The sequence below is a fragment of the Nerophis lumbriciformis genome, linkage group LG07, assembly GCF_033978685.3.
Source record: "Nerophis lumbriciformis linkage group LG07, RoL_Nlum_v2.1, whole genome shotgun sequence".
Lineage (NCBI taxonomy): Eukaryota > Metazoa > Chordata > Actinopteri > Syngnathiformes > Syngnathidae > Nerophis > Nerophis lumbriciformis.
Window position 1 is genome coordinate 34994048 of NC_084554.2, and position 27781 is coordinate 35021828.

At 41.0% G+C, this 27781-nt stretch overlaps 2 protein-coding genes and 1 long non-coding RNA gene across 3 annotated transcripts in view; 2 read left to right on the forward strand and 1 right to left on the reverse strand.

Moving 5' to 3' along the window:
* The first annotated feature begins 53 nt into the window (after positions 1–53).
* Positions 54–8706, forward strand: LOC133609605 (lethal(3)malignant brain tumor-like protein 4). Its single transcript, XM_061965358.1, has 18 exons — positions 54–103; positions 689–719; positions 803–888; positions 948–1052; positions 1167–1302; positions 1378–1469; positions 1549–1691; positions 1758–1834; positions 1901–1986; positions 4456–4566; positions 4637–4751; positions 4832–4922; positions 4990–5094; positions 6733–6813; positions 6975–7036; positions 7113–7282; positions 7357–7419; positions 7498–8706. Exons 2-18 carry the CDS (start codon positions 692–694, stop codon positions 7996–7998), a joined length of 2052 nt encoding a protein of 683 aa, XP_061821342.1. The 5' UTR covers positions 54–103; positions 689–691; the 3' UTR covers positions 7999–8706.
* Positions 8707–8853: 147 nt separating this feature from the next.
* Positions 8854–27781, reverse strand: part of LOC133609611 (piezo-type mechanosensitive ion channel component 2-like) — a 35738-nt gene continuing 16810 nt past the window's right edge. The window contains exons 45-55 of the mRNA XM_061965370.1: positions 11407–11533; positions 11124–11282; positions 10901–11048; positions 10634–10822; positions 10482–10574; positions 10246–10412; positions 10064–10180; positions 9912–9991; positions 9626–9842; positions 9421–9562; positions 8854–9347 (exon numbers count right to left, since the gene is read on the reverse strand). Of these exons, the coding sequence (XP_061821354.1) occupies positions 9246–9347; positions 9421–9562; positions 9626–9842; positions 9912–9991; positions 10064–10180; positions 10246–10412; positions 10482–10574; positions 10634–10822; positions 10901–11048; positions 11124–11282; positions 11407–11533 (1541 nt within the window). The 3' untranslated portion in view covers positions 8854–9245. The remainder of the gene's footprint in view (positions 9348–9420; positions 9563–9625; positions 9843–9911; positions 9992–10063; positions 10181–10245; positions 10413–10481; positions 10575–10633; positions 10823–10900; positions 11049–11123; positions 11283–11406; positions 11534–27781) is intronic.
* The window catches only part of LOC133609612 (uncharacterized), a 32908-nt gene continuing 20464 nt past the window's right edge, over positions 15338–27781 (forward strand). Inside the window, exon 1 of the long non-coding RNA XR_009815743.1 lies at positions 15338–15582. This is a non-coding gene — a long non-coding RNA (uncharacterized lncRNA). The remainder of the gene's footprint in view (positions 15583–27781) is intronic.

Below are 27781 nucleotides of genomic sequence, written 5' to 3' on the forward strand. Positions count from 1 at the left end.
CGTCAACGCGCTCTCCGCAGCGCATGCGTAGTTAGAAGCTCGCCTACAGCGTTTCCGTGTTGTGTTGTTGCTGTCACAAGGCAGTCGCGGATCTTCGGACACGGTAAGGCCCGTTTTTGAACTCCCAGAAGTCGCTATACGAGCTCTCCGCTCTTCCGTCTCCCTTCAACGGGTCTCCCTGAGGGCCCAACGCGCACACAAAAGTCCAGAACCCGGCGGACAGGAGCGAATAAAGCCTCCGTTTTAGTTGCGTCGGTTTCCTTTTAAACGGGATGGCAAGCTAACGATGATGTCGCAGTGTGTTACCAATCAGTCCTTCATAATAAAAGCCAATTGATGTTTTCAGTTTACAATTGTTTGAAACACATAAGGAGAATATAATTGTTGAGTTAATATTTCCGTAGTAATTTGGTCGTCTTGGATTTCAAGTGGTCATGGGGCAACACAGTGACCATTATTTACATGTTTGTAGTTATAGCTTATTTATTTTGAAAAGGCGTAGATGAGTTTGTTTGTTTCAATTATTGCAAATTGCAGCCATGATGGAGACATTATATATGCAGTATTATTGTTTATTGAAGAAAATAATTAACATATTTCAAATTCACATAAACAATACAATTCGTACCATGTTTGAAATAAAAAGTTTACTGTTTGTGTGTGTGTAATTTTTTTGTTCTTTTTGAAGAAGATGAAGAACAAAGCTAGCAGCGCTCCAGGTAAAACACGCATTTCTCCACCTGTGTAAAAGTTTGTGTGTGTGTTGCTAGATTAATGATATTGGATGTGTATGTTTGTTTAGTGAACGTGAGGAGACGTTTGTGGTCATGGAAACAGTATCTCAACCAGGAGAATGCTGAAGCTGCTCCTCTGGCACTCTTTATACAGGTAATGCACATTTAATACTGTACATAGATTGATCATTTGATAATTGTCTCTTTTGTTAGTGCCAATCATTTCCTAGTAAGAAAAATGGTTTCAAAGTTGGTATGAAGCTGGAGGGAATCGACCCGGTGCATCCTTCCATGTTCTGTGTGCTGACTGTTGCCGAGGTAACAGACAGACAGTATATACTACTCACAAACATTTTAAGTATACAAGACAGGTTGAATTTTGGAAATTTGGAAATAAATAGCTTTATTACTGACTAATATGCTCTCTGACAGGTGATTGGCCACCGGCTGCGTCTTCACATCGACGGCTATTCGGAATGCTATGACTTCTGGGTAAACGCCGACTCGGCTGATATCAAACCAGCAGGGTGGTGTCAAGACAACAAACACAGGCTCCACCCACCCAAAGGTAATGGACATAGCCTCGCCCACCTTAACAATGCACATGGATCACGTGACTTTCCTCACTCGCCTGTCTCTCAAGGTTCCAGTGAGGCTGATTTTGATTGGCCGCAGTATCTTCAGTCCACCGGAGCTCAGGCGGCACCCGCAGCCCTCTTCACCTGTCGCACGGATGTTAGTATACACCTGTCTGTCTGCCTGTCTGTTCGCTCGTCTTCCTGTCCGTCTCCTCATCCGTCTTTCTGCTCGTCAGTCATGTGACTTCCGTGTTGGGATGAAGTTGGAGGCGGTGGACAAAAAAAACCCAGGACTTGTTTGTGTCGCCTCCATCGCTGATGTCATCGACGACCGCTTCCTGGTGCATTTTGACAACTGGGACAACTCCTACGACTACTGGTGAGATCTTCATTGGCAACGCTTTGATTGATCCCAGAGGAATTGATTAATTGATTATTGATTCAGGTGTGACAGCAGCAGTCCGTACATTCACCATGTTAGCTGGTGTCAAGAACACGCGCAACCTTTGACCGCGCCGCAGGGTACGCCGCCACATTAACACCACAGTTGTTAATCGATCAATACTTAATAATCAATACTATCCATAGATCACCCGGACCCAGAGAACTTCACTTGGGAGGAATACCTGCGAGAAACTGCATCCAGCGCTGTTCCCAGATCAGCTTTTACTACGGTGAGGAGACAACAAGGAGAGGAGGAGACTTGGAAGGAGATGAGTGAGGCAGAGGAGAATACAAGGAGGAAGGCAAAGAACAGGTTTGCAGAGAAGGCGACATAGAGGTAACGGAGGAAACACAAAGTCAAGGAGGTAGAGGAGGAAACAAGGAGGCAGAGGAGGAGACCAAGAAAGCTGTGGAGGAAATAAGGAAGAAGAAGAGGAAACAAGGAAGCAGAGTAGGAAGCAAGGATGCAGAAGAAGAAGCAAGGAGGGTGAGATAAACTCAACAAAATTGAGGAGGAGAGAAGGAGACGAACCAAAGAAGTTAGGAGAGGAAAGAAAGACAGGGTTTCCCCTTAATGTATTTAATTGTGACGGCTTGCCACAGCAAAATATTATCCTCCACACCTTTAAAAAGCACGTTTTTTTAATGTAAAAACAAATTAAAGTATTATACTGTATTGTAGCGTCCAGAGGAAGACACAAAGAGTCTGATGCTCTTTTTAACTTTTATTGCCAATCTTATACCAACAACGGGCTGAATTCCAACACGTAATCCCTCATGTGCACATTCAAGAACACTTACTCATTCTCCGCCAACACGGTGTGTTCAGGACCAGGGAAACTATGAACATATAACACACAAACATACACATTAACACCAGCAAGTAGTTACAGTATGAATGGATATATATATAGTTTATTATTTGCGCACTATTGACGAGTGATGTACTGAAAATTTGACTGCCGACCAAAAAACTTAGATCGCCCCACCAGTGCTGCCGAAACCGAATGTTGTGAAGACGTAAGCAATACGCAAAAGATTGTCTGGGGCATATGCGACATGTGTGCGATGTAGACATACTTTAATATATCCGAGATATATCCGCGGACAGCGATCTACAAAATGTATGATGACATTGACGGCTTTTAAGGAGAGAAAGGCTCCAAGCAGTGCAAAGCAAGTGTGACGTCAGGCTCTCTGCAGCTCTCGCTGCTCATCCCGGACTCATAGAGTGACAGAAGTAGTCTGTAAACACGAGTACAGTCTCCAATAACACCAGAAATAGATGCTAGATTTCTTGCCAGTTGTTTTTAATAAAGAAAGGGACTAAAATAATTGGAGAAATCTCTAGCAAAGTACATTGTACAACAGGGGTCGCCAACCCGTCGTTCACGATCGACCAGTCCATCTTTGCGTGCCTACCAGTCAATCGCGAAAATATTAGAAAAAAAAGTATTAATATGACATCAGTGACATCCCCACGCCTCTGCCTCTCTCTCTCTCTCTTCAGCCTCACATCCAGCTGCTCTCGACACCGCAGCCACACCTCCCAAGCGCGGCCGCGCGCTATACGCGCTCGTCTTGCAAACACGCATTGCATGACATGCTCATAAACCATCACGCTGCAACAATGACTGAATGTCTGACTGTTGGAACAAATAGGACATTTTCTAGCATCCAACATCAAACAACTCTTACCTCAACTACTAGTCCATGACAGTCATCGCTCACCTGCGATGGGAAGCATACGTGACTGCGTGAACATTGCGCCAAAGTACGGATTTTGTGTTGATTTATTGTGAATACTAAAGTAAACATTGACATGTGCAAAAACAGTAATATATGATAAAATAAGGCAGCAGCTAAAGAAGGACTTCCCCTCTTTTATGCCACAGGAAAAAAAACCACCAGGTGAACAGCTGATTTTACTAATTCTGGTGCTGACGTAAAACCATGTGACTTGCGTCCCATATGTGACTGGAAGAAATATACTATGGTACTAAAACTATAGTGGCCATAAACAGGTAGCTTCTACAGCAGGGGTGCCCAAAGTGCGACACAGGGGCCATCTGTGGCCCATGACTCGAATGTCATTGGCCCAAAAAAAACATCAGCAAAAAATTCGGAAAACAGCAAGAAGCACAATGACAAAAAGCCAAAGTGTTGACATCAGCCAATAACGACACAAAGCTTTGTCTTAAAAAAACTAACAAAAAAAACGTGTATATATATATATATATATATATATGTATATCTCGTAACAAAAAAACGTATATATATATATATATATATATATATATATATATATATATATATATATATATAGTTGACACAGGGGTAGATCTTGCTTTGGTTTTTGGCTGAGACCAGGGATCTTGGGCTTGAAAAGGTTGGTGACCACTGTTATACAATAAGCAGCAAATATGGAAAAATAGAGCAAAATGATATTATGTAAGACAACATATATGTTAATAATACTAATTAATAATAACACAGATTTGTTTTAAATGTATGTATTAATTGATCTGCCTTTTTAAAGAAAATATATGTATCTTAGCAAATTGTGATATTGACCACGCCCCTAGCAACGCCCTCACCACCACAGGCATGTTGACAATCAAGGGGAACCCTTGAAAGAGTAGAGGAAATGTTGTCAATGATGATTGGCAATCAGGTAATGAAGTTGTGTGTCCGATCAGAGAGGTCCACACGGCTTTCAGATCAACCAAAGACTGGAGGCGGTCGATAAGAGGAACCCAATGTTGATCCGTGTTGCCACGGTAACAGCAAAAGACGACTACAGAGTGAAGGTACTGATGTTCATGTGACTTTATACCTGTCGATCTGTAGCCTCATGTACGTGTGTGTTTGTGTGTATAGGTGCACTATGACGGATGGTCGCATCACTTTGACGTATGGTGTGACATCGACTTGTGTGATCTTCATCCAGTCGGTTGGTGTCAACGCACAGGACACCCACTGGAACCACCTCCAGGTCAGTTGGTCGGGTCTGAGCGAGTCAAGTCTACTTCGTCCTTGTCACTCAATGTGTGTTTGTGTTTGTGTGCACTACAGAGTGGTCTACCCCTTCTCAGGACGTGTGTCCCACATCTGGTTGCAGAGGAGTGGGACACATCAAAGGACCAAAATACACAGGACACCACAGGTACACATCTGCTGAATCATGGGGCTTTTTTTGTATTACGTGCTGAGTCGCCATGTATGTGTCCCAGTGCCTTCGGATGTCCCTACTCGGACATCAACATGCGCAAGGAGCTGGTGGTTCCTGACAGGCTTGGAGCTGTCACTATGCACCACCATGGCAACCAGTCAGAAGGGTAATCTCCTATTTGTTGTGATTTTAAGTAGGAGTGTCCCGATACAACTTTTTCACTACCGATATTGGAGCATTGAGTATTGGCCGATACCTATTTTAATCAGAAACGATATCAGCAGAAATCATACATAATTTTATTATTTTATTAAAAGTGTGAACTGTTTGAAAAGGTTTGCTCAAGTGAAATTATTCAAACAGAGAGCAATGGTAGGTATGAACAACACTAACCTATTTGTTACTGACCTCCAGGAATGGACTTATGCTGTCTTTAAGTTAAAGCTGAGATGTAATTGTTTCTTGGCGACACCTCGTGGCTACAATAATTTATTAAGTTGCTCATGATACAATAAGTTTAATAATTCAGACACGTTTGGTATTGGGTACTTTCTAATGCGCTTCTGCCTTTAAGTAATATGCAACTATAATTATTTGATACTATTATTGTTCAATTACGTATGTCTAATTTGTGTGCTGTTGTGTAGCCTGTAAACTACCATGTTTACCTTTTGTAAATAACTTCACAAAAGTACAATAAAATACAAAGTCTTATGTGCTCATTGGAGGACATTTAGATGTTCATTGGTAGTCCAGTTTTGGACAAGTAGCGTAAATTCAGGACTATAAACAGGTACTTTTTTCATACGCTTTGAACCCTGAAGGCTTATAAAACGGTATGGCTAATTTATGGATGTTTCTTCGCTAACGGCCGTAATGTTTTGTATTCAATAAAAAGTTTTCATTAAACACAAGCAGAGACACTGAAAAGGTGTGTTGTTGTTTGTGCTATGGCGCCATCTGTCGGACGAAATTGCTCACTGCAGGTGCTGCGGGGTGAACGTTTACAGTATTTTCTTCCGTTTTGTGCTTTGGACCGGAAGTACAAATACCCTTCTGTCTTCTTGTCGTCCAAAGTGTTTCTACATGTATGGAGTCTTCATTTATTACTCCAAGCACGTTTGTAAGTTTTACAATATAACTAAAACTATTCGTACTTACTAAATCGTCCCGTTTGTGATGTCTGTAGCAGTGTTTTCATGCATATTTCTACGTACTATCCTAATGTAATGAAGCTGGAGTCGTTAGCATTAGCTAATATGCTAACACGTTTACAAGTGTCTGTTAGTATTATTAACTTACAACGGCATTCTTTATGTATCGTTTCAGTTTCACAAATTTCTCAGTAAATTCACCAAAACGCCATCGTAGAGTTATTGAGTGTGTTTAGCTGATTAGAGAGCTAGCTTTCGCAGCTAGTGGGTCCATGACGATGACTTCGGTTTTGTTTGATGAGCTGTTATACTGCCGTGTGACAGGCACCATTTGAAAACAATTAAGGTTTGTAAATAAACATTTACAAAATATTTCTGTGTAAATAACTCATCTCACAACGTATACATCTGCGAGTTGTCGTCCAGTGCGGCTAATATATGGAATAAAAAATTGTCTTCTTAAATTTAGTGGGTGCGGCTTATATATTGGTGTGCTTAATAGTCCGGAAAATATGGCAAATGCGTTGCAGGAGTTTTTCGATGCAAGCCAATATCAACATCGGATCTGGACACCCCTAATTTTACGTTAATGTGAGCAAAGTGTGACAGCAAGGAGGATATGACATCTATGATGTGACTGGCCTGTCCAGCAGGGAGAGCATTGAGGTGAAGACAGAGTGCAAAGACTTCCCGCTGTCTCCTCTGATAAAAAGAAGACGAATAAGTGACAGGTGAGACAAACAACAGATACAATTTACATGCATGGCCATATCAGAATCAGAATCAGAAATATTTTATTAATATAAGGCGCAATTATATTTTGGTGCAGATCGATGTAAAGGTGTGTTAGAACACATTTATGTTCACCTTTTGACTGTGACTCCGCCCCCAGGATACACCAGGCTCCAAATTGTCTCTCAGTGAAACAGGAAGAGGAGGAGGGCACCGGTCCAGGTACAGTATGGCATCGTTACATTATGACTGCTCTGTCGAGAAGTGTTTGAGTTCAAACAATGTGTTGTTCTCCCAGCAGCTCAAGAGTCCAGCCTGCAGGCTGTCCTTCACCAGTCCGTCTTCCTGTCAGCCGTGACGGCTCAGCCTGGCAGCGACCCGTCGCTCTGCTGGGAGCAACACCGCAAACTCCTGCCAGGAGTCACCGGGGTTCACGCCAATGCTGTGCGGCACTGGAGCGTGCAGCAGGTTTACTGTATCTCCTTTAGCGTGTGTCTCTGACCATCATGTGTGTCTCTGACCTGTCCACCATCTGTCTGCAGGTGTCACAGTTTATCGAGTCGCTGCCTGGTTGCGGAGACTTGGCCAAAAAATTCAGCGATGAGGTAAGACAAGCCACTGATCACTACCTGTAGATCAGTATCAACGTTGCTGTGATCTGATTGGCCTCTGACTCTCTCCAGCAAATAGATGGGCGGTCTTTTCTCTTGCTCACCCAGCGAGACATCGTCAGAATCATGTCGATCAAACTGGGACCCGCTCTCAAAATTTACAATTCCATCCTGATGTTCAAACATGCTGAATGCATGTCACATGACAGGGACAAGAACCAATCAGATGACAAAAGACAATCACGTGACCTGGATAAGAATACATACCATAATGAGGAAACGAGCCAATCATTTGACAAGGACAAAAAACTGTCAAATGAAATAGACAACAATCAATCTTGTGACTTGGACAATAATCAATCTTGTGACTTGGACAATAACCAATCATGTGACGGGAACTATAACCAATTACATGACAAGAACCAGTTATGTAATGAGGACAAGATCCAATTTTGTGACAAAGACGAAGACCAATCACGTGGTGGAGACGAAAACCAACCGCGTGATATGCACAAGAATGAACCACATGACGGGGACAAGAACCAATCACGCGACGAGGACATTGACACTTGAATGGTCAAGGCGCTCCTCATGTAATGTATCTGTTTCCATACTATTGTCAATCAAACTGAAACCTTTGAAGTAATCTCAGGTGTTTATATAGCATACAGAGCTGTAGTTGTTGTATTTGGTATTTGTGTTATACATAGAAGGAGATAATCCTACTTTCTAACACAACTTTTGTCTGCTTTTGCTGCTCCCCCAAAAACTCCAAAGAGACATTCCCATGTGTTATTTATCTTATATTAGCTTGAAAACTTAAATGGTGAAAATGCTGAAGATTATAGTGTAAAATGTTAGCTTAGCTTGTTAGCTTGAACTGCTGTTTTTGATTATTGTCTTCAAGAAAAACTCCTGTTCGTATGAGGTCATCAGAGATGATATTTATATTTTTGCTCTGTATCATATTGTAAAGAGTCTATTTTGCTTCTCCAGAGGTTTCTATTTTCCTCCCAGGTACATTTTTATTATTATTTTTTCCTTGTGATTTTCATGTCAATCAAACAACGGTGGCGGAGTTTGCTGCATCCGAACCCACACGCTAACTACTCAATATTGTAATCTTGTGTTTGGAGTGGGATTGTAGAGTTAGCATGGGATGAGATACGTTAGGCACTCAAGTCACTTTCCTCAGGTTGCTATAGTAACAACAGACTACTAGTAATATTTATATTCAAATTTGCTACACTTGCCAGTCTTTCAATAAACCTTTGGATCTGAGAGCTGCTCATTCATTTTTGATTTTTTTAGCTGATGTTCCTATTGCTAAGCTAACTTCCGCTGTTGAGATCTATGACGTTATGGCGAAATGTAGCACTAATTACAGAAAATGCTGCTATATTAAAAAAACAGGTGATGTTGAAGATATTCAGAGAAACGTTAGGTTTATTTATGATACTCTTTAGAATGTTGTGGGCAACAGTACCTCTGCCCCCTCATTCCTTTTCATCGTTAGTGCACGTTCATACTTAAGTTCCTGTCACTTCCTTAGAATTCCAGTTATTCCCGGATATGTCCTTTATATTTATTGTTAACACACTTTATCAACTCTTAGCCCTTCAATTCAAATGTTACCAGTTCAGTGGTCAACCAGCAGGTTGGGGGGTTCCAGTAAAGTCTCCAGAAATATTCCCTTTTTTCCAGTAAATTACATCATAAACACTGAAATAGATTTCCAAGTTTTTTTAGGGTAATCTCCCTCTTTAAATAATTCATGTTCACAGTTCAGAGTGGAGGACGTCACAGCAGGTCAGTTGAGGTCAGCGTCTGGTCCACTTGATCAAGGTCTCTGGCGATCGATACAAGAAGATCAGTTTGGCGTATAGCTCCTCCTCCAGCTCCAGTTCGCCCGTCTCCCGCACCTGAAAGAGCGACATAATATGGTGAGATGTCAAAACCCATAACCATCATGACCGTGGCGGACTGTATGCGTACTAGGAAGATGTCGGTGCACAGTTTGAGGATGCGATCAACGCAGGGCAGCTCCTCAAACATGATTGAGTGACTGATCCCGCTGAAGAATTCTCGTACGAACTTCCCGATGACCAACACCACTGAGGCGTACAATCCCATAATACTGCAGGACACAAACAGGAAGTAAGAATCCTAACTTTTTCTAGGGATGAACAAGGTTCTATACCCGTATCCTGCTAGGAATCCCAGACTGGGAGGACTGACTTTATCGCTGAACACAAACAGCTGTAGCCCCGCCTCTCTCCTGTTGTATTCCGTTAAAACTCCGCCTCCCAAAGGCACCAGACTGGAAGCTGGTTGATCAACTATCCACCACTCCTGGATCTCTTGGCTCTCATTGTCTGTCCGCTCCAGGGACAACAAAATGTCCTTGTAGACGCCGTCTTGAACGAAAACAACCATAAGTCAGCGTCAGTATTTAGAGCTAAGAGGCCAAGTGAACGGACATAAACCTGCATAGAGCTGCTCGATGGGTTTGGCGTTGGAGTCGCTAGGAGCTCGCAGGAAAGACGGCAGCACGCCTTGAATCACGCTGAAAGAAACGGCTCACTCACAAGCTAGCAAAGATGGCAGACTCAATTGTTGAAACCCAGAAAGTACTTACACGGGAAATGTTCTGGTACCATTCAGCAGCTGGATCAGTTCCAAACGGGTCTGATCATCCAGATAGGTCACATGTTTCCCTGAGGCAAGCTCCGCCTTTGCCCCAAGACTTAAGTTCCTGATTTTACAAGGTAAAAAATAAGGTGTTGTTCCAGTCATAAGTGTTAGATGTATGAATCGAACCTCTGTACAGTCCAGGATAAGGTAAGGGGGAAGTGGTCCAGGTTGAGCACCTGGCTCAGGTAGCGCCTGCTGGGAGGACTGATGGTCCACAGGGAGTTACTGCTACCCTGCAGCTCTGCCACTGTCACATCATCGTGACTGTACGCCTCCAGGAACTGCAAGGCACTCTGGGGAAGAAGCAGCGTTATGGCGGCTAAAGCGGCGTGTTGTGAAAACCGTAGAGGAGGGTTACTTACAGGTGTGTAACTGTAGGAACTGGTGAAGGTTTTGAAGTCGTCCTCGGTCAGGTCCTTTAACTGATTCTGCTGCGCGCTCATCGTGAAGATCGGCTGACGAGGAGAATGAACACAGTCATAAAAAGCTACGGTCATTCTCTTTTAGTCCTTACCTGGAAGCCTCCAAGGGTGACAGTCAGAGAGACATCCAGGGGCCGGTTGATGACTCCGGCGACAGACTTAATGAGGGACATAAAGAGCAAGGGAAACCAGACGATGCAGATCAGCAGCAGGACAATCAGACCTCCCATGCCGTACTTCACCACTCGCTTCTTCTTCTGGCCGCGAGGCTGAGGGTATCTCTGAAGACCAGAGAACAACAAATACTTTACTTTGGAGCCTCACAGGGGCGTGAACTGTATGTAGAATCGAATCCGGACCATTTCAGACTCCCTCCAGCACTTTAGGACGAAGCAGTGGGCGTAGACATCCTCCACGCAGATCCAGGAGGACAAAGACAAAGTGGTGTCGGTCCACACCCAGTCCATCACAGCCCGGAGTTCAGTCAGGAAAGGAACCAGGCGAAAGCTACAGGTGAGTTGGTGAAAACAGGTGTGATGGAGTGATGATATACTCTGATAGATAGCAGCGGTGGTGACTCACCCTTGGAACAGGAACAGGTTGAGGTAGTTGTAACTCTTTGTCAGGAAGTTTCCGAGAACACGCGTTGGATAACCTGAGCGAATCTGATAGGCTGACAAGCCAAAGTAAATACATTTGACGAAGTACCACAGCTGAGCCACCAAGTTCTGATTGAAGCGCCTGCACACACATACACACACACACACACACACACACACACACACACACACACACACACACACACACATTCTTCAAACAGCTGCTTTAACAATGATTGGGATTGATTTGATCAATCATTTTTCACCTCTCAGTGACAGTCGGCAGGATGAAGAACATCCAGAAATGAATCCCTAAGACCAAAATCACCTGAAAGACCAACTTTCCCAAAACAGTCTTCCTTAAATAGAGAGCTCGGTCTATCACCATAGTACCTGCAGACACACAAATAGAAAGCTCGCTAAAAATTGACAATCATTTACCAATTTGACATGTTCTCCCTGTGACTGCGTGGGTTCCCTCCGGGTACTCCGGCTTCCTCCCACCTCCAAAGACATGCACCTGGGGATAGGTTGATTGGCAACACTAAATTGGCCCTAGTGTGTGAATGTGAGTGTGAATGTTGTCTGTCTATCTGTGTTGGCCCTGCGATGAGGTGGCGACTTGTCCAGGGTGTACCCCGCCTTCTGCTCGATTATAGCTGAGATAGGCTCCAGCGCCCCCGCGACCCCTAAGGGAATAAGCGGTAGAAAATGGATGGATGGATGGACAAAATTAATAATAGTTATGTAATTATTTTGTAAAATGGTTGGTCATTGTCTTCATCAGCGTTGACAGATGTTTGATAGTTGACAGTTAAGTCAACTATAGTTAAAATAGTGACACTAACTACACTTTACGATAGTGGCACTACACTTTATGATAGTGATATTGCACTTTATGATAGTGACACTACACTTTACGATAGGGGCACTACACTTTATGACAGTGACACTACACTTTTTGATAGTGCCACTACACTGCGATAACGACACTACACTTTGACAGTGACACTGCATTTTGACAGTGACACTACACTTTATGATAGTGACACTACACTTTATGATAGGGACACTACACTTTATGATAGGGACATTGCATTTCATGATAGTGATACTACATTTCATGATAGTGACACTACACTTTATGATAGGGACATTTCACTTCTTGATAGTGACACTACACTTTATGATTGTGACACTACACTTTGACGGTGAGACTGCACTTTATAATATTGACACTACACTTTAAGATCGTGACACTACACTTTATGATAATGGCACTACGCTTTCCAATAGTGACACTACACTTAACGATAGTGCCACTGCACTGTATGATAGTGACGCTACACTTAATGATAGTGACACTGCACTTCATGATAGTGACACTCCTGTTTATGATACTGGCACTACACTTTCCAATAGTGATACTATACTTCACGATAGTGACACTACACTTCATGATAGTGACAATGCACTTCATGATAGTGACACTACACTTTATGATAGTGACACTGCACTTTATGATAGTGACACTACACTTCATTATAGTGACAATGCACTTCATGATAGTGACACTACACTTTATGATAGTGATATAACAGAGGTCTCCAACTGTTAGCTGGCGGTACAGTAACTCACCAAAGGTCAAATTATATTTTCTGCCACTCTTAATAGTTTTCTAAGTGTTACATCCTGACATTTAATAACAAATGATCATACTATAGCATAAGACCATGGCCACATGTGTTTTAATGTAACTGTAGGCAGACCTATAAAGTAGTTATCATACTGATAAAAGTTGGAGACCCCTTTGCTATCATAAAGCTGCACACTAAATATATACTGCTAAGCAGGAGAGATATCTGTTTAAGAACTATTTTTTATTCTGTTAAGTTAAGCAGGAAAATATATATATTTAGGATTGTTTTTTTTAATTTTATGCTGTTCATTTTGTTATTTCGCACGAAAACATTGATTATTGAACAATTACTTTGCCACATATTTGTATACGTCCAAAACCTGCACATCTACAAAACCCAAAACCAGTGAAGTTAGCATGTTGTGTAAATCGTAAATAAAAACAGAATACAATGACTTGCAAATCCTTTTCAAGCAGTTGAATATACTGCTAAGACAAGATACTTAACGTTCGAACTGGAAAACGTTATTTTTTGCAAATATTAGCTCATTTGGAATTTGATGCCTGCAACATATTTCAAAAAAGCTGGCACAAGTTGCAAAAAAGACTGAGAAAGTTGAGGAATGCTCATCAAACACTTATTTGGAACATCCCACATGTGAACAGGCTAATTGGGAACAGGTGGGTGCCATGATTCGGTATAAAAGCAGCTTCATTCACAAACAAGGATGGGGCGAGGGTCACCACTTTGTGAACAAATACGTGAGCAAACTGTTTAAGAACAACATTTCTCAACAGGCTTGCAAGGAATTTAGGGGTTTCACCATCTACGGTCCGTAATATCATCAAAAGGTTCAGAGAATCTGGAGAAATCACCAAAAACCAACATTGAATGTTCAATCCCTCAGGTGGTACTGCATCAAAAAGCGACATCAGTGTGTAAAGGATATCACCACTTGGGCTCAGGAACACCTCAGAAAACCACTGTCAGTAACTAGTAACTACAGTTCTTCGTTACATCTGTAAGTGCAAGTTAAAACTACTATGCAAAGCCAAAGCCATTTATCAACTACACCCAGAAACGCTTCGCTGGGCATGAGCTCATTTAAGATTGACTGATGCAAGGTGGAAAAGTGTTCTGTGTTCTGAAGAGTCCACATTTCAAATTGTTTTTGGAAACTGTGGATGTCGTGTTCTCCGGACAAAAGAGGAAAAGAACCATCCAGACTGTTATAGGCACAAAGTTCAAAAGCCACCATTTGTAATGATATGGGGGTGTGAAGGCACCATTAATGCTGAAAGGTACATACACGTTTGGGAGCAACATATGTTGCCATCCAAGCAACGTTTTTTCATGGACGCCCCTGCTTATTTCAGCAAGACAATGCCAAGCCACATTCTGCACGTGTTACAACAGCGTGGCTTTGTAGTAAAAGAGTGTGGGTACTAGGCTGGCCTGCCTGGAGTCCAGCCCTGTCTCCCATTGAAAATGTGTGGCGTAAAATACGACAACAGAGACCCCGGACTGTTGAACAACTTAAGACTTAGACTTAGACTTCCTTTTTATTATCATTCAAATTTGAACTTTACAGCACAGATAAGAACGAAATTTTATTACATAAGCTCATGGTAGTGCAGGATAAAAAAAACAATAAGGTGCATATATAAATAAATAAATATATATAAAAAATATATAAATATATATATATATATAAAATAAATAAATATATATAAATAAATAAAAAGATTACTGTACAGATATATATATTGCACTTTTTCACATGCGTCCATGTTTATGGATGTATGTTATATTGTCTTTTTTATTCCAGCGAGTTAATCCATTTTGGGGGGAGTTGAGGGGATAATTTATATGTTATAAATAATAATTAGCTGTACATCAAGCAAGAATGGGAAATAATTCCACCTGAAAAGCTTCAAACATTGGTCTCCTCAGTTCCCAAACGTTTACTGAGTGTTGTTAAAAGGAAAGGACATGTAACACAGTGGTAAAAATGCCCCTGTGCCAACTTTTTTGCAATGTGTTGCTGCCATTAAATTCTAAGTTAATGATTATTTGCAAAAAAAAAAAAAAAATTGTTTCTCAGTTCGAACATTAAATATCTTGTCTCTGCAGTCTATTCAATTGAATATAAGTTGAAAAGGATTTGCAAATCATTGTATTCTGTTTTTATTTACCATTTACACAACGTGCCAACTTCACTGGTTTTGGGTTTTGTATTTAAATTCTGGTTGAAGTCAAATAATCCATCCATCCATCCATTTTCTACTGCTTGTCCCTTTAGTATACAAATATGTGTGTAGATTTTCCGTCATCGGGTCTTAAAAAACAAACTGTTTTAATTGATCCAAATAGAGTCTTCTAATTAAGAGCCCTGGTGCCTCTATTCAGACTCTGCTGATAGTAAAAACAAACTCCTTTCACACAAATAAAAAAAGACAAAATAAATCAGGTCGACCAGCCTCACAAGGTGACTCTTATATTTCCCCCCAGAGTTGGCTACTCACGTGACTCTTTACAGCCAGGTGGGGGCGCCCTTTCTAACTATGCAAGTTGGTTATTGAAATGTAAAACCTCATTTCTGTATAAGCAATACTATACACGGTATGAACTGTGAAGTAATGTTTTAATGTCCAGAGCAAAGTTAAATTGGGTGTGTACGATAGCTATTCTCAAAAGACAACCATTTTGAACTTGTGGTCGAATATTTTGTCATATCCCATCTGGCAACACCGCACCTCATCAGCACATAATTCAGAAAAGGATCATTTTGCAGTATTGCTGGTAAGTTGTGAATATTGAGTAACACTTACAATATCCAGTGTTTATTTAAGGCGTGAAACCTTATAAATGTGTATATGTATACATTTGGATAGCAGGTGTTGCTTTGTTACTTTTTGGACATGCGAGCTAGAAATTGCTAGCTAGCAAGCTAACGTCGAGCTAGCAGTAACGCCTAAGGTAACCAACTTTGGGCAAAAAAAACGGCTTGTTGACCCAATTTGTTTCTTTTGCCTTTTTTATTTGTGTAAAATGAGTTGTATACTATCCACAAAGGTTTAATGAAGGTAACTAGACACTTCTTGTTTGTTGAAGCTGTTTCCGAATTACATCCATTCAGTTTTTGAGGATTATATAACCTGATGACTCACAACATACACACATATTTGTGTACCATTGGACTCCAAGCAAAATTTAACTAGCTGCGCAGGTTTTGAATTCATACAAATACACGAGAAACTAAATGTTAAATAATTAAATATTTGTCCAAAAAAAAAAAATCAGAATAAAATGGAAAATAATACTTAAATTGAAATATTTCCTGCTTAACTTAACAGAAAAAAGATAGACATATTTCTTTAATAGATATCTGGTTTTCTTAACTTAAAACACATTAACTTCAATTAGGGGAGATATTTATGTTTTATTAGTATGTCTGGCAGCATTTCAATTGTGCTGCTTTATTTATGAAGCATGTCACCAGTCAATCATTGTGGTCATTTGTCACTAAATAGAAGTACAAAAAATTTAATACAAAAAAATCTAAGAGTCAAAGCAAATGTTGTTGGTTTTTTTTACCCTTTTTGAGTAACTGTACTGCTAGTGACCTGTGAAACTACTGTCACCACATAAAGCAAGGGTCTCAGACACGCGGCCCGCGAGACATTATTTTGCGGCCCCCACCTTAACATGAAAGTTTAATGTTAGTGCGGCCCGCGAGTTGTGTGCGTAGCTGAAGGAATCTACCAATCACGGTGTGGTATATGGCTCTCGACAATATTGAGGGCATGCCGTGATGGCACTGCCTTTAGTGTCCTCTACAACCTGTCACCGCGCTTTTTCCTCCATACAAACAGCATGCCCAGCCACATGTTGTATGCGGCTTCTCCAGGCACACAAAGTGACTGCAAGACATACTTGAGCAACAGCCATACAGGTCACACTGAGGGTGGTCGTATAAAGAACTTTAACACCGTTACAAATATGCGCCACACTGAGAACCCACACCAAACAAGAATGACAAACACATTTCGGGAGAACATCCGCACCGTAACACAACATAAACACAACAGAACAAATACCCAGAATCCTTTGCAGCCCTAACTTTCCGGGCTACAAAAACACCCTCGCTACCCCCAACCCCGCCTTCCCCCAACCCCGCCCACCTCAACCCCCCACCACACACACCTCAAACCCCCCCCATTTCCCGAATTCGGAGGTCTCAAGGTTGGCAAGTATGCATTGACATCACTTGCGTGATGCAAGCAGAGAAACATTTTGCCGCTTTTCCACGACACCTGCACACGCTCTTCCTCCCTCCCTCCCTGCCCCCCTCGCTCGCCCGCCTGCTCGCTCCCGCCCCCGGCGCCGCTGTAAACAGTCCGGGCGGGGAAGACGAGCAGTCCGGTAGCTTCCAAAGCACTCCGCCGAAGGACCGAGCGACAATACAAAACTGTGCTGCACTGGACCCCAGCGCTGATACTCCGACAGAGAGTCGCTGGGCGAATCGGACGTGTAACCCGTTAGTCGTGATGTTAGCCCTTTCGGGGCTAATTGTGCTACCGTAACTGTAAACTCCACGGCGAGACCCCCCCCCCCTCCTCCCCTTGGCTCCAGACAGAGACGATTTTTGTTATTTGGGTCCAAAATACCCCTGCGTTAGTGGAAAAGCGGCAAATGAGTGAAAGCGTCAGAAACGTTGCCATGGAGACGAGGGTTTTCTTACGTGCCTGGCTGCAGTCACACCGTGACACCTGTCTGTCAGTAATAAAGTCCCTGATAACCTGGACCAATTCAAACCGTTATTTTTTTTTTATTATTGTTTAATTTGCATTACCTCACACGATGAACACTACATATATTTTTATATGACGCCACATAACACTCCGGGAGCCGTCACTTTTTTGCGCTCGCGATCCCGGTACTTTCCGCCGACCGCCGTGTTGCTGTAGGGAGGAAAAGCGGAACGACACACATTGCGGAAATAACATTATTCTACGTGCGTCGGCTAAATACAAATATATTCCACAACCCCAAACATGTCTTTTTCAAAGCCTGCAGTGACGAGAAAGGTTAGTGATGAGCAAAGACAATTCCAGGAAAAGTGGTAGATGCAATATTTCTTTGTTAAGCACAGGGGCACCCCGACGTGTCTTATTTGCACAGAGAAAGTTGCAGTGCACAAGAAATACAATTTGAAACGTCATTATACAACTCGACATGCTGAGGAGTATGCAAAATACCAGGGAGATGAGAGAGTGAACCAGGTTGCAAATTTTAAAACCAGTCTACTGAGGCAACAAGATTTCTTCAAGAAAGCAAGCGAAAAGAGCAGTGCAGCAGTCAAAGCTAGCTACATGGTGAGTGAGATGGTTGCTAGGGCGGGAAAGCCATTCAAAGAAGGTGAATTCATTAAAAAGTGCATGTTAGATTCTTTTTAAGAAATCTTTTCTTGCGGCCCAGCCTCACCCATTTTCTGCATCCAGTGGCCCCCAGGTAAATTGAGTTTGAGACCCCTGACATAAAGTGTAGTGCCACTATACTAAAACTTAGATACACAACTAGTGTTTTGAGAACAAAACATTATTATAATAACAAGAGGACAGAATTGTTAAATGATATTAATACTAATGAGTTATCACGTGCGTCAGTGACATGATAGCCACATATACTGCAGCTTTCTTGTTGGACAAAAACGATCTCCGACTTTCCCCAATTGTTCCCTCTTTTTACAAAAGAAATGTCAATGCGCCGGTAAAAATTCACATTTTCAGTCTGATTACCAGAAACTAGGAAGTTAATTCTAGCTAGCTGCTGCCCTGCTGAGGCAGTGTCACGGAAGCCATGGCAAAACGAACAGAAGCCAGAAAAGTCGATCGGCAATGAGTTTGACAGGTGAGTGATCAGTCACACTGGCATTCATTGGTTTAGACTCATTTGTCATCGCGTGACATGAGTGCGTGTCTGTTATGATTTTGCTTACTCGTTTCGAAGACCTGCCTAACCTTGCCTCTGATTGGCCAGTCTGTAATGTTTTGCTCTAACCGTGATTTTCTCCGTATGTAGGGATGTTCTCATTATCCAGATCATTGTATTTTTTCTATATTTTGTCTCTCTTTGGAGCTTGTAGCTTTGATGTAAGCTACCTATATGGGTCTAAAAAATAGCTAAGCTACAGGAAAAGCTGCTTGTTAAAAAAGTAGCTAAGCTACTGGGAAATGTAGTTAATCTACGTAGTTTAGTTACATGTAGTTTGTTACTGCTCATCACTGCATACGAGTTACTACTGTCATGACATGCAACTAAACTGACTGTGATACACAATGTGACCAGCAGATGGTGCTGTATAATTATGTTCAGGTAAATGTAACAAAGAAGACAGGGGCTACATATAGATGTTTGGATTTTCCAGGGTGTACCCCACCTTCCACCCAAATGCAGCTTGGATATCCTCCAGCGACCCAGAGAAGGACAAGCAGTAGAAAATGGATGGATGGATGCTTGAGCGTAAGCTCGTTGTTCACAAGACAAAGTTTGGTCATAAATAGATGAACATCACACTACAGTGACCATAGGAAGTGCTGCTTCATGCAGACGAGGCACGGGGCAGAGTGGCCGGGGCAACAACAAGCTTGAGACCTCTGCAGAACAGTGATATCAAATCAAATAAGTGGATGTTTTTTAATCCTTTTGCTTTTATTTTTCGCCGTGTTTGTTGCATTTTTATTGCTCTTGCTCAAATATAAAAGATGTCGATCAAGGAGGTGTTTTATATTCAGTGTTTTATTGTTCATAGTTAATATTACAAATCCCACATTCTGTATTTTCATGTACATTCTGAGTGTCTTTTTCAGTAAAAAGCGAAACAGACCATCTCAAAAACGGAATGAACCATAATTTTTTTACTTAATTAGATGACAGTCAGACTGTACATAAAAATGATGGAAAGTGGGATTTACAATATTAGCTATGAACCATAAAACAGAAGAAGAATATTGAGAATATAAGAACTAGGGCTGCAACTAATTGATTATAACAATAGTTGGCGATTAATTTAGTCATCGATTTGTTGCATCTATGCCATGCGCATGTGCTGCGGCTACGTCTCATGAGGTGGCAGTAAGCCAGCCAATGATGTGTCATGTGCAGCTCACATGACGACGCCGTCTCCTTTGCCTGGAAACATTCGAAAAATGGCGGAGGAAAACAGTACCGATAGTTCAGCTTAGAATCATCTTGAGGTTATTGCTTCAATGGAGAAAAGTGTACGACCTAAGTCGTCAAAAGTGTGGGAACACTTTACTTTAAATACTTCAAAGAAGACCGTTTCCTGCAAAATGTGCAGCATGGACCTCGCATGGCACGGAAGTACAACATTGCTTCGGGAGCACCTGAAGAGGAAACATGTTGGAGCCATGGATGAAGAGAACTCACGGTACGTAACGTTTTAAGTCCATAGTCCGGGTACATTGTGTCCGTCTTTGTGTGTTTTTAATCTTTTGTTAACGAGGAGATTTTTTTTAAGGAAGCGCAGCAGCAATTGTTGTGTATTAACTTTCAGAGTGTTAAGAACGTTTTGGAGAGTGCGACGCGACGACTTCATTTCCTCTGTTGTTTTGAGTGGCAACAGGCATTCATGAGTTCAGCACGCCAGCTCTTTTTTGTGAGTAACGTTAACGTTATCCCTTTGTTGCAACGCGGGGCTGATAATGTGTCTGGCACATTTGACTCCGTTTTGAGAGAGAAAACGCACGGTTACCAATTTGGAAATAAACGTAACGGACAGAAATATCTCAGGTTCGTTTCATAATGGATCAATGTAGCTGAGCCCAATAAAGCTATATAAATCTATTTAGATTTGAGTGACGCTTTAGTATAATTAAACGTTATGAAGGTGCTGGAATATTTCATGCTATTATTCAGAGGCAGCCTAAAATGAATCCTTTATTATTCACAACAAAAACGTGTACAAAAGCTGATCCAGTTCTGATCTGATGAGTTACATTTCTGTGTTATTGGTGTATTCTGCAACCCCAATGTCCATTTATTTAATTTAGCTTTTTTTTTTAATGTAGTGGCGTATTTGCCTTTTATGTCAGAAATGATCAATTAAATCAACTAGGTATGTATTAAGTTACATGACTTGGTACAAAGGAAGGTCTGCACACCACAGCAAGCAGCTGCATTGACTGATGCTATCCTGAATATGTTGGTAACTGACATAAGACCACTATCAATGGTGGAGGATGAAGGTTTTAGACAAATGATTCACGTCCTCAACCCTGGTTACACTCTTCCCTCGAAGACCCATTTTACCAAACTGATGGAGAGGAAGTACGAGCAGACATTCCAAGCAGTGTAGACTGACATAAAAGCTACCCAGAGCAAAATTGCTCTCACTACTGATGTGTGGAAAGGGGGAGCCACGGAAGCCTACCTTGGCAATACATCCCATTACATTGGAGACGAATGGAACATGAAGTCAATCTGCCTTACGACCATGCCGCTAGAGGAAAGACATTCAGCATCCAACATTGCAGAATGGTTGGAATAGGTAGTTGCCAGGTTTGAAACTCCCCAAGAAAAATTATTGCTATTGTGCATGACAGTGGTGCACTTTATAAAAAAAAAAAACATTTTTGTAACATTTGCCTTGTTTTATTTGGCAAGTTGAAAGAACATGGTGCTGTTTTTTTTTCAATAAAATACTGGAAAGGATAGAAATGTAGTTTGTCTCCTTTATCCGATTATTAATTGAGTAATCGAAGTAATAATCAACAGATTAATCGATTATCAAATTAGTTGTTAGTTGCAGCCCATTACTCCTCTACTGCAGACCACCTCCTTGATCGACATCTTTTATAATCAAGCAAGAACAACAAAGATGCAACAAACACGAAACATAAACGCAAAGGGTAAAAAATGTCCACATATTCGATATAATATCACTGTTCTGCAGAACTTTGCTGTAGAAATCTGCCTCTGTCTGACACTCGTTGCTCCATATACAAGCTCTGCCCACTCTGTTCGTGCCTGGTCTGCATGAAGCAGAGCTTTGTATGGCATTCAAAAGTGCAGATTCTAAACATTGGAATCATTTCTATAGTTTGAAAACATCCAGTGGGCCACATTGAAGTGTTTATTATGTTGTATTATGCCCAGGTAGCCCAGCTGACTGCCTTTCGTATGTTGTTTTGCAAAACCCGTGTCACTTGACTTCAAACTTGACACCTCATTGGCTGGTTCTGAGACAAGATTGATTGCTTCAGTCTTAATTTACCATAAGTGAGTCCTTTTTGAAGCAGCAAATTTTTCAACACTGAATTTTTTTACACTGATTTTTTTTTGTGAGCATAATTTGATGTAAAAAAATTCGGTTCGCAAAATTCCAACGCAATAAATTCAGTTACATAAATTCAGTGTAAAAGAAAAGCTTTCTTAATAAAGACGCTAATTAACCTCCATACTCCCCTGTTACACCGAAATATCTAGCTGTTATCATGCCATATATACCGTATGTTTGTATGTGTATATATATTAGGGATGTCCCGATCCGATATTTGGATCGGATCGGCCGCCGATATTTGCCAAAAAATGCGTATCGGCCAAGCATGGGAAAATGCCGATCCAGATCCAGTTTAAAAAAAAAACTCCGCTCTGTGTTTTCCAACACACCTATTTAAATAATACATTCCACTTTTCTGCTGCTCCCTAATTTCCGTCCTGCATTTTCCAGCACACCTTCAACACATCCACAGGTCTGTGGATTCTCACGCAGTTGCTTTTAGCTGCTGGCATTACACGACAGGCTCTTCTCACTCTTTTCTGTGTCTCCGTCTCACAGACAGTAAGCGCACCTTCTTACACACGTCACATACTGTCACGTCATACGTCACATACGTATACGTCCTCTCCCAGCAGAGAGGTAGCAGCATGGCTAACTTTAGCTGTGATGCTAGCGCAGCCGTGTGACCAACGTTCTCTCTAAGGTGCGCGCTTGTGCAATTGCGCACTGCTCAAACGTCCTCTGCGCATAGCAATTATATGCCACGCACAAAATCAAATCAAAAAATAAGCGCATAACAATTTTCGACACACGGACACGACAGAGATAACAGTTTTCGTCATCATTGTTCAAATATTGTAACGTCTGTCGAGACGCTTATCTCCATTCGGTGCCACACGCCCACACCATCAAAATGCCGAGGCAAACATTTCCACATCAACACCGTATGAAAAAATTAGTGATTTGTTTAGTTGTGATTTCCTTCTCTGCATGAAAGTTTAAAAGTAGCATATATTAATGCAGTATGAAGGAGAATGTTTTAATGTAGACATGCAAGCCTTGAAAGAAAATTTTGAAAATCAAGACTACATTTCCTGCAAATGGGTGCATTTCTACCCTATATTTTAACTTTAGATTTATTCTCATATCAAACTCTTTTGGCTGTCTTTTTGACACTTACATCCGGCGCCCCCCTCCACACCCTGGATTATAAATAATGTAAATAATTCAATGTGATTATCTTGTGTGATTACTGTATTATGATGATAGTATATATCTGATAGTATATATCTGTATCATGAATCAATTTAAGTGGACCCCGACTTAAACAAGTTGAAAAACTTATTGGGGTGTTACCATTTAGTGGTCAATTGTACAGAATATGTACTTCACTGTGCAACCTACCAATAAAAGTTTCAATCAATCAATCAAAACACATAGAATCATCATACTGATGTGATTATATGCATCAAGTGTTCATTCAAGGCTGAGGCAAAATATCGAGATATATATCGTGTATCGCAATATGGCCTTAAAATATCGCAATATTAAAAAAAGGCCATATCGCCCAGCCCTAGTTTCAATGATGCCATTTCTGTTTGTCATGTATAATTGTGTCTATTTAGTGTTTATCCTTGAATAAACAGGTCAGTTTCTTGTTACCAACCATTGTGTATTATTCAAACTCCCCTAATTCAGCTGGCTAGTTGTTATCAAGAGTACTAAAACCCTTTTCAACATTATTCTGACAACTAAGTAGGCTAAATAACTTTAAACTTTAATACATGCTCGGATAGGCCAGTATCGGTCAGTATCGGTATCGGTCAGTATCGGTATCGGATCGGAAGTGCAAAAACCTGGATCGGGACATCCCTAATATATATTATATGTATACACACATATATTTGTGTGTGTGTGTGTGTATATACAAATCAGGGTTTCCCCTTAATGTAATTGAATGTGGTGTGCCGCCACGGCATTTTTATAACTGCCACACCTTGAAAATAAGGTTGTTGTTTTTTTAACTTGAAAACTAATTAAAGTAATATAATGTATTGTAGCCCCCAGAAGAAATCACACAAAGTCCGACGCAGTTTTTTACATTTTATTACCAATTTTATAATAACAATTCCAACATGTTTTACCTCTCATGAAAACACTTTTGTCTCCTTGAGTTTTCGCTTCCCCGCCGGACAAACAACGCTACCTCATTCTCCGCCAATCACCTTTCAGGCACGGACGGTGTGTTTGTAAACATTGTAAAAACTGACATCAAATCCAAACTACACGAATAAACATTACCATAAGCTGGTCGTTACAGTATGAATTGATGTTTATAGCGACAAGTGATGTACTGAAAACTTGACCACCGGAAAAAAGACTTTGATCACCGAAAACCACGCTGCCGAACCTGCATGTAAACAAAACGCATGCCATTGTCTGGAGCATTGTCGGCATGTCTGCGATGTGGACGTGAATTTTATATATATTGCAGATATACCCTTTGACAGCCATCTACAAAATGTGCAAATATTAAGAGGACAGTGGCTGCTTTTAAAAAGAGGAAGTCCAACTAGAGCAACAGCGCCAAGCAAGTGTGACGCCATGCTCGCTTCAGCCTCGTTAGTCAGGGACATCGAGGGACAGAAGTAGAGGCTCTAAACACTGTTAATTTTCTTTAATTTAAAAAAAGTCATTAGAAGTCTGTAAACACTTGAAAAAATCTCAACAAAGTACCTTGTACAAAAAGCAGCAACAATTAAAAATATGGCAAAACGAGAAAAAATATATATGTTAATACTAATGAATAAAACCAGATTTGTTTTAATTGTATGTATACATTTTTGGAGCCTTTTTAAATAAAATCATATCATTATAGCAAGCTATGCAAATTAATCGATTACATCATTGTGACCACGCCCCCACCGCCACAGGTACCTTGGCAGTCTAGGGTAAACCCTGTAAATGTTTATATATGTATGTATATATAATATATACACACATAAACACATATATCAGGGTTTCCCCTAGACTACCAAGATATCTGTGGCAGCAGGAGTGTAGTTATGGGTGTGGTCACCATGACATCATCGAATAATTTGCTATGATGATATATTATTTTATATTTCTTTAAAAAAGCTAAAAAAAATGTAGGATTATTATTTGGTATATATGTATGTATATTGTTGAACTTTTTTTGGTATCTAGTATCTAGAGACTTTTAATTACGTTATTATTAAAAACAACTAGCAACAAATCTAGCATTTTCTTCTGGTGTTATTATAAAAAGTAGTTGTGTGTAGAGACTACTTCTGTCCCTCGATGTCCCTGACGAGAGGCGAGCTGCAACAAGCATGATGTCACACTTGCTTTGCACTGCTACTCCAGTTGGACTTTCTTTCCTTAAAAGCTGTCCTCTTAATATTTTCAAATTTTGTAGATGGCTGTCCGCGGGTATATCTTGGATGTATTAAAATTGCGTCAACATTGCAGATTTGCCGACAACGCTCCAGACAATACCGTGCATTTTGTTTACAACCAGTTTCGGCAGCGCGGTTTTCGGTAATCAAAATCTTTTTCTGGTAGTTAAGTTTTCGGTACATCACTTGTCAAAGTAAGCAAATATATATATATATTAATTCATACTGTAATGATCAGCTGGTGTTAATGTTTTATGTTCGTGTAGTTTGGATTTGACGTTTGTTTTTCCCATGTTTGCAAACACACCTTCTGTGCCTGAAAGGTGATTAGTGGCAAAAGAGGAAGTGTTCGGAGTAAAACCTGCCGGAATTGTGTCGTTTCTTATCATAAGATTGGTAATAAAATGTAAAAATTGCGTCAGAATATGTATGTAGCACTTGGTTTCACTGTAACCATGGTGGGAGACAAGGAAGGACTGGTGAGTTCTTTCCTTTAACGTTAGTAAGCTTACAATGTTATGCAGAGGTTTTATTATAACAATTTCATAGACAAATTATACTATTTATAGTCACAATGAAGAGTAGGGTGGCGTAACAGAAAATATTTGAGAAGCACTGCATTAAGGGTAAACCCTTTTTATATGTTACATATATATATATATATATATATATATATATATATATATATATATATATATATATATATATATATATATATATATATATATATATATATATATATATATATATATATATAAGGAGCAGCGAGAATACCAAGAAGCGCATATGCCAAATTTTCAAAGAGAACGGCCTACGGATCACGATTGAAGCCAACAAGCAAACCGTCAACTTCCTTGACGTCACTTTCAACCTGAGAAATAACAGCTACCAACCATTCACGAAACCCAACACAACACTCCAATACATGCACCATGACAGCAACCACCCACCCACCACCACGAAAAGAATACCTACCGGAATTACCGTATTTTCCGCACTATAAGGCGCACCTAAAAACCACAAATTTTCTCAAAAGCTAACAGTGCGCCTTATAACCCGGTGCGCTTTATTACGATTCATTTTCATAAAGTTTCGATCTCGCAACTTCGGTAAACAGCCGCCATCTTTTTTCCCGGTAGAACAGGAAGCGCTTCTTCTTCTACGCAAGCAACCGCCAAGGTAAGCACCCGCCCCCATAGAACAGGAAGCGCTTCTTCTTCTACTGTAAGCTACCGCCCGCCCCCGGAAGAAGAAGAAAAAACGCGCGGATATCACCGTACGTTTCATTTCCTGTTTACATCTGTAAAGACCACAAAATGGCTCCTACTAAGCGAAAAGGATCCGGTTCATAAAAAGACGCAATCTCTCCATCCGCACACGGATTACTACCGTATTTCACAGCAACTGATATTCCTGTGAACCGCACTGTGGAACGGGAGCACGTACGGTGAATATTCGCACCACAGGGAATGAGAAGTCATCCTTCACTGTGGTTCTAGCTTGCCATGCTAACTTCCACCCATGGTGATATTCAAAAGGAAGACCTTGCCAAAAGAGACCTTTCCAGCCGGCGTCATCATAAAAGCTAACTCGAAGGGATGGATGGATGAAGAAAAGATGAGCGAGTGGTTAAGGGAAGTTTACGCGAAGAGGCCGGGTGGCTTTTTTCACACAGCTCCGAAGGCGAACACACCTTCACTAAGACGGGCAGACAGCGCCGGACGACATACGCCAACATTTGCCAGTGGATCGTAAATGCCTGGGCAGATATTTCGGTCACAACTGTGGTCCGAGCTTTCCGGAAGGCAGGATTCACAGAACAACAGCGACACTGACTCCCGATGACTTCGACGAGACGGAACCGGCCATTTTGGATACCACGCTTGCGCAACTTTTCAATTCGGACACCGAAGACGAAGAATTCGAAGGATTTACGAATGAAGAATAACTTCAGAAGGTGAGCGCTATGTTTATTTTGTGTGTTGTGACATTAACGTTCGAGCAACATTATGTTACTATTGCTCTACACCATTTTGAATTTTACTATGTTTGTGATTGCACATTTGCGTACATTTTGGGACAGAGTTGTTAGAACGCTGGTTTTCAATATATTATTAAAGTTTGACTGAACTATCTGACTGTTTTTTTGACATTCACTTTAGCGCAGCGTTTTTTTGACATTCACTTTAGCGCAGCGTAGGCGCGGCTTATAGTCCGGGGCGGCTTATTGGTGGACAAAATTATGAAATATGTAATTCATAGAAGGTGCGGCTAATAA

What these genes read in the sequence shown, in the direction of transcription:
- LOC133609605 (XM_061965358.1), top strand. Translation starts at nt 692, where the DNA reads ATGAAGAACAAAGCTAGCAGCGCTCCAG. An exon ending in TCTTCACCTGTCGCACGGAT is followed by an intron (nt 1,470 to 1,548) that starts GTTAGTATACAC and finishes TCTGCTCGTCAG; the next exon opens with TCATGTGACTTCCGTGTTGG. An exon ending in GACAACTCCTACGACTACTG is followed by an intron (nt 1,692 to 1,757) that starts GTGAGATCTTCA and finishes TTATTGATTCAG; the next exon opens with GTGTGACAGCAGCAGTCCGT.